This window comes from Sus scrofa, chromosome 14 (genome assembly GCF_054392235.1).
Source record: "Sus scrofa isolate SSC_HxYL_T2T_F1_AM1 chromosome 14, Sscrofa_HxYL_maternal_Yorkshire_Landrace_v2.0, whole genome shotgun sequence".
In the NCBI taxonomy this organism is placed as follows: domain Eukaryota; kingdom Metazoa; phylum Chordata; class Mammalia; order Artiodactyla; family Suidae; genus Sus; species Sus scrofa.
The window spans coordinates 27992806-28003077 of record NC_139396.1 but is presented as its reverse complement, the minus strand read 5'-3'; the positions used below and the strand labels follow the sequence as shown (position 1 = coordinate 28003077).

The following is a 10272-nucleotide window of genomic DNA, read 5'->3' as shown; positions in this document are numbered from 1 at the left end:
TGAGAAGGTACAACTCAGAAAGGTTAGGGGTTTTGTCGAGGTCTAATGGCTAGTATTGGCCCCTGGTTTCAGCTGTGATATGGAAAGGCTAGTAAGGAGTAAAGCAGCTGAGAAGAGACCTTGAAGATTACTCTGCTGTTCTGCTTGCTGTCTTGACCCTCCCATCCCTGGCGCAGTCTTCAGGGCCAAGATTTGGCCAAGGGACTGCCCTGCTCTGTCCTGGTCTGGTGAAACAGAGCAGAACTCCATGGTCCTTTCCCACCATGTCTTCCACCTGCTTTTGTCTGTAGAAATACTTTGGCCAAAGGATAAGTTTAATCAGAGACATGAGAAAATACAGACAGAGGAAAATAAGGCCAAATAGCAATGGTTTACCCATTAAAGAAAGCCAAGGACTTTTAGTTCCTCCTCAAAGGCTATAGATAATATTCTGAGCCATATCCTTCCAGCTGTCTTTTAGATACTGAAACCCTCATTAGGTGGAAGAACTTAACTACATAACTACCAGGCCATAGCCATGACATAAGCTGCCACAATTCCAAGAACTAGCTCTTCAAAGAAATAGGAATAAACCGACCCTAGAATTGAAGATTAACTGTACTTAAGATGACGCTGGTCAGTCCACACTGCAGGACCAATTTCAGGATGACTGTCAGAGCTGACCATACTGTTTCTGCACCCAGCCCCCTCCCTCCACCTATACACCCCGGAAACTCCCCTTTAAAAGCTCTTGTCAGAAAGCTTAGGCAGTGGGTTAAGATCTCAACTGCAGCAGCTCAGTTCACTGCAGAGGTACAGGTTCAATCCCCTGGCCTGAGGCAGTGAGTTAAAGGATCTGGCACTGCCACAGCTGTGGCTTGGATTCAAGCCCTGCTCCGGGAACTTCCATAAGCCACAGGTGTAGGCATGAGGGGAGGGGGAAAAAAAAATAGTCTTTCCCTGCTGGTTGTCAGTGGGGAGAGTCAACCTTCGGACATGAATCTGCCCTCCTCCCCAGTTGCTGGCCTCCAAAATAAAGCAAACTTTCCTTTCCACCAAGTTTGCATCTTTATTGACTTTAGAGCAGCTAACAACTGGACCCCACTTTCGGTGGGCCTGCCCACGCAGTATGAGAAGGCAGGACTCCAGCTCAGTAAGTGTCCGCTCAGGAATGAAGGTCAGTTCCATCCTTCTGCAGTCACTTCATCCTGGAAGACTGACTTTTTTTTTTCCCCTCTTTTGTTCTTTTTTAGGGTCGCACCCACAGCAGATGGAGGTTCCAGGCTAGGGGTCAAATCAGAGCTGTAGCCACCGGCCTACGCCAGGGCCATAGCAACACCAGATCCAAGCCGTGTCTGCGACCTACACCTCAGCTCCAGCTCACGGCAACACTGGATCCTGAACCCACTGAGTGAGGCCAGGGATTGAACCCGTAACCTCATGGTTCCTAGTCAGATTCGTTTCCCCTGCGCCATGATGGGAACTCCCGGAAGACCGACTCTTTGAGTGCATGATTCCAGAAAGATGGTTGGATCCAGTTGGATCCAGCCAGTTCACAACACTGACAGTCCCACAGATATATACATATATATCATTTTGCATAAATATACATCTGCGACATGCTGGGTGCCGATAGATCGCCGTGCCAAACACACTCCATGGGTGCCAGATAAATAAGTTCACATTGCCTAAGCCCAGGGATTTCTGGCAGTCAGGGAGGAGCCTGAGAGCTGCTGCACCTGAGGCCTCGCAGGGGCCCAGGGCTCCTCGGCTGCTCAGAGAAACTCAGCCCTCGCCTCAGAGAGGAAGGTGAGGTCAGCAGCTTTTCCCGGCAGTGTCCCGAAGCAGCAACAGGGCAAAGGGCGAGGAGGAGGACTTCACTGCACTCCGCTGACCCGGGGTCACGTCCCTGCCTGCACCAAGAGGTCTCAACACACTGAAAGGTTTTTGGCTCGTTGCTTCTTAACCACTAATGATGGCATAAAGGTCTTCCGGAGGGGGTGGCACGGAGGCCTGTCAGGGAGGTCACCTGATGCAATCCTGTGGGGAAAGAAAGGAGGCACTAGGCTAGGAGGCAGAAACAAAGGCAGCGATGCCCCAGAGTTGACCAAGCATCGTGAGAAACCTGGGGATAGTCATTGACATGGATAATTCCCCCTGGAGAATTATTCAGTAAAGACCCCCACCCCGATCCCCCAGCATCCACCTCGGAATCCTGTACGCCCTACCTTGCTCTCCTGGGAAAACCTGGGGAGGTGACCTAGGTTTCAGCCTTGAGGAATGAGGGTTTGCTGGGCTGACATGAGGATTTCCCATCTTCCGGTCCTGGCTCTGCCACTGACTCACCATGTGGCCTTGGGAAAACAACGTCCCTCCCCTGCTCAGTCCTCATCCTCCTATCTGCAGATGGGGCACTTTAACTGCTTTTTGGTTCTTCCAGCACCCTCTCCAAGTCTATGTCTCTCAGATTTTGCAGGGACAAAGGAAACTAGTGGCAGTGTAATCTCAGCAGCCTAGTTCATCAGGCTTCTCCCTCTGCCCTACTCTGGGCTGAGCCCCAGGACTCACCTGGGGGCAGGGCCATCAGGAGGGGCAGGGGGTTCAGCAGGTCGAAGGCTCCTCCACCGGATCCGGTTGAGCAGGACCTTGACCTTGTTCCAGTGGGAGAGATCCCGCTGAGCAGAGGGTGGGGGGGGGTGTCACCCAGAGCCCCTCCCCACAACATACCCCTGACCAAGCTCCCAGAGTTAGTTGTCATCACAGCCAGGACAAGTCACCTGCTCCAAACAGGAATCCTCTCATTTTCCAGCCTTCAGGGTATCCACGCATCCCCACCCATCCTGCCACCTGGCCCCACATATATCCCTCCCCTACCTTGTGTCCCTGGGAGGATGGAAAGGTATGAGCTGGCTCTGCCGGGGCCTCTGACAGCCTGGGAGGCCTGGCACTGGGCGCGCCTGCCTTGAGGGGTGAAGCTGTTTTTGCTCCTTCAGAAAGAGAAGCAGATTACTCAAGGCCAGAAACAGGAAGCAACCCGCCCAGCCCAGGGCTCAGGAGGTCTGCTGGTGGAGCCCTGGGCAGGCAGGACACAGAGGGAGACACAAAACCCCTCACCTGTCTCTGTTTGGCTGAGTTGCTCCCATGGCCCATGTACCTCACTGCCTGGGGTGTGAGAGGGTGGGAGTGAAGGGGCCAGGGCCGACTCCTTCTCCTCTTCAGGATCCTGTGCACAGCAGAGATGGGCCCTCAGGGCCTGGCTAGGAGGCCAGAGCTGTTCTGAAGGGCATCCTGGTTCTGGGGGTTCCACCCCTCCTCCGCCTCCCCACTCACCTGCCCGCCTGCTTGCCTGAGCGCCCACAGCTCACTCACCCCCAGGGCCCTCTGAGTCTGCAGCTGCAGGCACAGCTGCTGCAGCCTTGCCATCTGCTCCAACACCAGGCACAGGTGTTCCAGGTAGCGAAGACCCTGCCCAGGAAGGCAGGCCCAGGCCTCAGGCCCCAAGCCCTCCACCTGTGGCACAGAGTGAAGAGGGGAGACTTCCGACCCCAACCAGCCTCCCACCCTCAGGGGCCAGCAGATGGGGGCAGGATATATAAGAGGAAGAACACACACCTAGCTGGCCTCCCAGTAGCCACTCAGGCAGGCCCCGGACCGGTCCAGCTCCATACAGCTGGGAGCCAGGTGAGGTGAAGTTCTCACACAACCCATCAATTAGTGGTGAGTTACACCCCACCCTGAGAGAGCTCCAAGGAGAGCAAGTTGGGGAGGGGGAGGACTCCATCCTCCATCCCATTCTTTTTTTTCTTTTTTGGCCGCCCCGAGGCCTATGGAGTTCCCAGGCCAGGGATCAGATCCAAGCCGTAGTCAAGACCTATGCCACAGCTGTGGCAACGCTGGATCCTTAACCCACTGTGCCAGGCCAGGGATCGAACCTGTGTCCCAGTGCTCCCAAGATGCCGCCGATCCCACTGCGCCACAGTGGAGACTCCCATCCCATTCTTGAGAGTTGGCACTCACCACCTCTGGTTTTTCCAGGCCAGCCTCTAGGTCACTCTCTGCCTTGGTGGTCTCCTGTCCCCCTGCTCCACAAAGGGGCATTTCACTCTCAGGCTTGCTAAGCGGCTTCAGGCAGCAGCAGTGTTGTGATGAGCTGGCAGGGGAAGTCGGGAGCTGGCAGGACCGCTCCAGCACCTGCTCCAGCTTCCGGCTGGCCAGAAGCCGGCTAAAGTGGGCAGGAGGCTCCGTGACACCAAGAGCCCGGGGCTTAGGGCTCCCCGTGGGCTCAAAGTTCAGAGAGTCTTGAGAAAGACCCGGTGAGGTGGCCAGGGAGCTTTCTCCCACTGCCATCTCCACTCCTGAGTCCTGGGAGGTCGGTTTGAGAAGCAGCACCTGCTTCCTGAGACCTCTCAGCCTGCCATCCCCATTCCAGGAGTCTGCCGAGCACCCTAGAGCATCGTCTGGGATCCGTCTGTAGGTGCTGGTGACTCCAGGCACTACACAGCCACATGCCAGGTCCTCGCCAGTCCCATCTGCAAGAAGAGTGTCATCAGGCTGGGCAGGCTGTCCCCAACACCCCCAGCATTCCTGGCAGCTTGTGGCATTCCCTGGGGAGGAGTGTCCTGGGCCAGTGGTGACAAGAAGAGCCTGGTCAGACACATCCCCACCCAGATCTCTCTCCAACCCTGGCTGGGAGATGTTAGGATGGGGTTCTCTTTGCCAGAGTGATTCTTAGCGATATCTTCCTTCCAGGGGTTGGGCACTGTCTTCCGGGAGCCCTTGTGCTCAGACCCCTGGGGTCAGCCTAAGACCTCTGAGCCAAAATTAAGGAGCCTCAGCCTCTTCTGTGGCTCCCCAAAGAGGAGTATGACTGTGCGGCAGCCTCAGGGAGCGGGGAAGGGGTGCAAAGAGAGAAGCCTGAGTCCAAACTGGCATTAGGATGGAAGAGGAAGCCCACCCTGGCATTCCTAGGGCAGGGTAATAAAAAATAAAAATCGCTATAACCATTTGGGACTTTTGCTTTTTTTAAGTGAGAAACAGAGGCGATTTTGTGAAGAATCAGAAGAAAAAAAGTGTAAACGGAAGAAAAGGAGCTGGGGAGTAGAGGAGAAGCAGCGTGCTCCCCCATTCACTATCCCACAGCCCTCCCTGCCTGTGTCAGGTTCTCCTACGATCTAGGATCTGGGCTCCCCGACTGTAATGATGCAGAAACTCAGGCTGGAGAGGTGGAGGGCCGCCTTCGTCTCCCAGCCGGCCACAGCCGGCCACTCGGGAGAGCTGGATGCCAATGCAGGCTCCTCTGGGCGAGGAAGTCGGCCAGGAAGTCCACTCCTGCGCGGCTCCTTGGAAAGGAGTCCGCCGCCGCGGAGGGAGCTTTTCGGAACTACTCGCTGGGCAGGACGGAGAAGGACCCAGACGGGGAATTAGAGGGAAGTGGACCCGGAGGAGGGGGGCGACGGAGGTGGTGGCCAATTTAACGCCAAAAGCCCACGGGTCTCCGACGTGCAAGACGAGGTCCCCCAGCCCTTCCTAAGGAAGGCGGCGAGGAGGGCGCAACGAGGTCGGGCGCCTCGGGCGGCCTGTGCCGGGGTAGGGCGGGGAGCGCCGACCGGGGCCCAAGGGGAGCGGGAGTCGGCTCCTAGCCTGAGGCCCCGGCCGGCCCGGGCGTGGGCCACTCACCCCGGCCGCCGTGGAGCGGCTCCACGGCGAAGACGCGCCGCCGGCCCAGCATGGCCCCAATCCTGGCCCCGACGCGGCGCCCCGGCCGTGGCCGCTGCCGCCGGACCGAACGATCCCGGCCGGCGTCCCCGCGCCGCCGTCGGGCTGGCGGCTGGGCTGGCGCGTCCGGCCGGGGCTGGGCGCGGCCCGGGGACCCTCCCAGCGGGGTGGGGGAGGGGCGGCCGGGGGGAGGGGTGCGCAGGTGTTCGGGCGGCGCGGCGCGGGGTGGGCGCGCCAAGAGGGCAGGGGCCCGGGGGCCCCCTAGTGCGGGCGGGGAGCGGGACCCGATCTGCTGTCCTTCGCTCCCTCCTGCCTGGGGATGCTGTCGGATTCGTGGCCCGGGGTCACCCGGCCCTCAGTTCCCAAACAGGGTCTGTCTTCCTGCCGCCGACATGGAGCCGGGCGGGGGTGCGGGGCGGCGGCGACCGGACGCGAGCACGGAAGGAAATGGAAGCGCACGTGCCAACGGTGGGAAGAGCGCTGCTCTAGACCCCCGCGTCCCTGCGCTCTCAGCTGTGGGCCTTGGGACAAGTCACTCCGCCACTCAGAAACCAGGCTCCATCGAAGGAGGAAGTGAGTCCTGGCACAGGGAAAGCCTTTCCAGCAGTTGCAGAGCTCCTGTGTCCTGAGCCAGATCTGGATCCCCTCCTCGTCCCACCTCTTTTCCTCACCCAGGTACGCTAAAGCTTGGGGGTGGGGGGCGGGATCCCTGTCCCCACCCCCACCCCACTCTCTTTGTGTCCATAGGATTCCACCACCCCCACAATGGGAGCCCAGGCAGCTGCTAAAGGTGAGACAGCCTGTGACAAGATGGACTAGTGGCCCCTAAGGAAACCTCAGCCTCCTGAGGAAGGTGACAAGGCTGGAAAAATCCGGGCATGACCCTGAGGGAGGGAGATAAGGGAGCTCGTGGACGTGCAAACTTGCACCTGAGCCTCTGGAGGAGGGGGCTAGGGCTGGGAGCAAGTGGCTTTTCAGTGGGAGAGAGATGACAGTTGTTGCCACCACCTCCTCCCTCCCACCCTTTCTCAACACCCCAAGCAGGAGCCGACATCAGAGAACCACAAACAAGATTGTAACTGTGTGAGATGGGGGAACAGGCCTACAAGTAGGCCCTGGGAAGAATGCGAGCCAAGAGCCTGAATTGCTCCTCACACCTGGATTTTCAAGCCAAGCCCTGCCCTGCTAGCCGTGGGTCCTCTGGGCCGCCCCTCCCAGCCCTGTCCTCCCGGACAGCAACCCCCGTTCCTCTTTCCCAGGCACAGAGAGGGACACTGAGCACACTGGCCCTGGGGGAACTGCTTTGTGCAAGTCCGAAGGGAGGAGGGCTGGTGGGTCAGGTGGCTTCCTCCCTCCAAAGTCAGAGGGTGGGGAGGTAAGGGGAGGGAACCTTTGCCACATCTTGTCCTGAATTTGGAGAATGTGGGGCCAGATTCCAAGCAGTCTCTGTGGTGACTGTGGGCAGGAATGCATCTGGAGCAGGAAGCCCAGCCAGCAGGAATGCGGTGTCTCAGCACAAGCCTTTGTGTGGGCTCAAACCACACACACACACACACACACACACCCCAAGCACCCTCTCCATGCAGATGTGCACAGTTGGGGAGGGCTCACCCCATCTGCCCTCTGCTGCCCTGACTGCCAGCCCCATGCCTGCTGGGCCAGGCACTTACTCCGCTACCCCAGAGGGCCCTGAGGCCCCACATGACCCCCTCCACTGTCCTACTAGAGGAGAATCTCCAACTTTTTATTTTTATTTTTTAGGGCTGCACCCATGCATAGAACCATGCATAGGTTCCCAAGCTAGAGGTCGAATCAGAGCTGTAGCCACTGGCCTACAACACAGCCACAGCAACATCAGATCTGAGCTGCATCTGCAACCTACACCACAACTCACAGCAACACTGGATCCTTAACCCACTGAGCGAGGCCAGGGATCGAACTTGCATTTTCATGGATGCAAGTCAGATTCATTTCCACTGAGAACTTCTGGAATCTGAGAATCTTCTCTCTTTAAATGAAGGAAGGGGAGGGGCTGCACAGCCACCCCTCACTGCCTACCTGAGGGGTGAGCAGCTACTGTGAGTTCCTGAGACAGAAGGTGGCCCCAGCAGTCATCCTCCAGGCTGAGGCTAGGGACACAGCTGCCTCTTACCCTCCATGAGGAAGTTCCAGCTGCAGGAAGCACCTTTCCTGCAAGCTCAGCACTGAGCTTGTGGGAGGAAGGGCGACAGCCCAGCTGAGAGCCTGGGGCAGCTCCTGCCAGACTAGAGGTGGCTGCAAGCTGTGGTGACCTCCTCTATGGCCTGGAAGGTTACCTCCGGTGATGGAGGAGACAGAGCACCCCAGTGCCAGCCGGAAACCCAGGAGTCAGTCTCAGCCCCCTCTCCTTACTGCTAGGAGCTTTTGGACAGTGTCTTATCCTCTCTGTCCTCGGTTTCTTTATCTAAACAAGGATGACAATAGTACCTACCTCAGAATCATGAGAATCAGAGTTAAAGCACTTGAGAATTATCTAGCGGTGTCCCCTTGGGAAAGTCATTTTCTCATCTCTAATAGAAGTGGGCTGTATCAGAAGCTCTCTCGGGTCCCTTCTAACTCGAATCTATCATCATTTCTGAAGTTATTGCCCCAAATATAGAAAAAAAGGAAAGGGGGCACTGTGCTGGACAAATGCAGCCACACGGTGGGGCAGTGCCTCCTCCCCACCCCAGCATGTCTGAGTCAAAGCAGGTGGCTTGGGTGAAATTGAAGGCAGGAGGCAGAGACCAAAGGCTACCCCCAAGCTTCTCTGCTGACAAAAAGGATTGGCTAATAACTCCTTCTTCCAATGAAGTTGGTCCCCAAGCTCAGGCTGGCTTTGGGGCAGTAGCGAGCTCTGATGACGAAACCCTTGGGCCCCAGGGAGAAAAGCTGGCTGCCACAATTAGACACGTGGATTTTACCTTGAACCCAGTCAACCTTCAAAAGGCCTTCGGCAGCTCGCTGGCCTACGTGTTTCACGTGTGTTTCCACTTCCCATTCGTCCTCCGTTCTTTAGAACACTGCTGGTCCACCAGGGTTTGTTACTGATGGGGATCTGAACATGTTAATATGCCAACTCATCCTTTTCCACCCTGTCACTTCCCTGTTGAGAATTTTTTCCAAGTGTCCCCAGAGCCTCAAGGTGAAGTTCAAACCATATCTTCTGGCACTCAAGATTCCCATCTTTCTGATCTTATCTCAGTATCCCCTTCAGCCGCTGCCCTAAACTGCGCATTCCACTTGCACTCAGCCCCTCACTCTGCATCTCCCTCCTCCGTCGGTCCATGTCCTGTTCATCCTCTCATACCCATAGCCCCTGCTCTGAACTCACCGGATTCTTTGTGCTCACCATCTCATACCATTATTCATTTATGGAAGCTCAGTCACTGCCCTTGACAATTCTCTTTAGGAAAGCCAACAAAGTGCTTTGTTTTTCCATGCTCCCACTGCGCCAGGACCCAAAAATTGACAGTCCCCTTTTGTGAGCATTCACCCCAGCTGGTAATTACACCTGACACTAGGTGGCGCCAAGGAGCCCATCCCACTTGGGAACAGACAGTTCTGGCCTGACAACTCCTGAACCACAGCCAGCATTGATCTTTCCTATGAAAATAAAGGCAGCCATCCAGGCAAAAGGTGAGACAATTACACCAAGGGGTAAATTATAGCAAGGTGCCTGAGGAGGCAACGCAGGCAGTCTCTACCAGGATTCCTTCTAAAAAGAGGCAGGTAGCACAAAATGTCCACTGAAGCCCCGCTTTGCTCTTTTCTTTCAGGCTGACAGGGGCCACAGAGGAGGTGGATGGGGGAGGGGTCTGGAGCACCCAGTGGCACCTGTGCACCCTTCTGAAATGGCTTCTGAGATTAGAACTGGGGGTGATGTGTTGACCACTGCCCCCTGCCTGACTGAAACATATCCCTAGGGCAGGCAAGCCTAGCACCAGCTTTCAAATCAACCACTAGTGAAGCCAGTTGGAGCTTCCTGGGAAGGGGCCGGCAGACCAACCCTGACTTGAAGGTGAAGCCCTTGGTGGGTGGCAGTCCTCGGGGGGGAGGGGGGGGCGCTGCTGGCTTGTCTCTCCAGGCAACGCAAACTCACAGTCCTGTCCAAGAGTATTCCTGAGGGTGATTTTTTTCAAAGGGGTGCAGACATGCTTGGGCAAGTGTAGGAGGCCCTCTAGAGGTGGCCCTCTCTCCCCCCATCCAGCTCTGGGGAACTCAGCAGGGCTGGCAGCATCCACACCCAGTCAAGCAGCGAGAGGCACAGCGTGCCAGCCCAGCCCGTGCTGGCAGGGCCAGATGCTGTCTGCAACAGGCGGAAGGGGTCTCAGGGGACATCTCCTGTTTGCTGCCGGCCCTTGCGCATCCCTTCCCCTCTGCAGGCTCCCAGTGAGAACCTCATTCCTCTACCAGGGATCATCCCAATAAAACAGGTATCTTTACAAAAGGGTCCAGGAAGAGCATGGCTAAAAGGGGCAAGCCTCTTCAGTAGGGCGTGTCATGTGGCGAAGCATCTGGTAGGGTGAGGGTTTGAGAGAAGGGGAGATAAAAGGGAAA

The 10272-nt window shown here is 57.0% G+C and overlaps 1 protein-coding gene and 2 long non-coding RNA genes across 6 annotated transcripts; 2 read left to right on the top strand and 1 right to left on the bottom strand.

Moving 5' to 3' along the window:
- Nucleotides 1-295: 295 nt before the first annotated feature.
- On the bottom strand, nucleotides 296-5829 carry C14H8orf58 (chromosome 14 C8orf58 homolog). Of its 2 annotated transcripts, none has more exon segments than NM_001444561.1 (7): nucleotides 296-2019; nucleotides 2548-2630; nucleotides 2854-2966; nucleotides 3094-3202; nucleotides 3310-3489; nucleotides 3997-4508; nucleotides 5656-5829. In NM_001444561.1, coding segments are annotated over 7 exon segments (1161 nt in total). In that variant the 5' UTR covers nucleotides 5708-5829; the 3' UTR covers nucleotides 296-1907.
- Nucleotides 5322-8795, top strand: LOC146396442 (uncharacterized). 3 transcript variants are annotated; one of them, XR_014828307.1, is made up of 4 exons: nucleotides 5322-5536; nucleotides 6054-6369; nucleotides 6442-6484; nucleotides 6739-8795. It is a non-coding gene; the product is annotated as an uncharacterized LOC146396442 (long non-coding RNA). The 3 variants fall into 3 exon arrangements; XR_014828308.1 differs by lacking the exon at nucleotides 5322-5536 and having other exon boundaries at nucleotides 6165-6369; nucleotides 6442-6547; nucleotides 6736-7025; XR_014828309.1 differs by lacking the exon at nucleotides 5322-5536 and having other exon boundaries at nucleotides 6230-6369; nucleotides 6736-6861.
- Nucleotides 8796-9234: 439 nt separating this feature from the next.
- On the top strand, nucleotides 9235-10050 carry LOC146396441 (uncharacterized). Its single transcript, XR_014828313.1, has 3 exons — nucleotides 9235-9351; nucleotides 9639-9733; nucleotides 9923-10050. It is a non-coding gene; the product is annotated as an uncharacterized LOC146396441 (long non-coding RNA).
- Nucleotides 10051-10272: the final 222 nt, after the last annotated feature.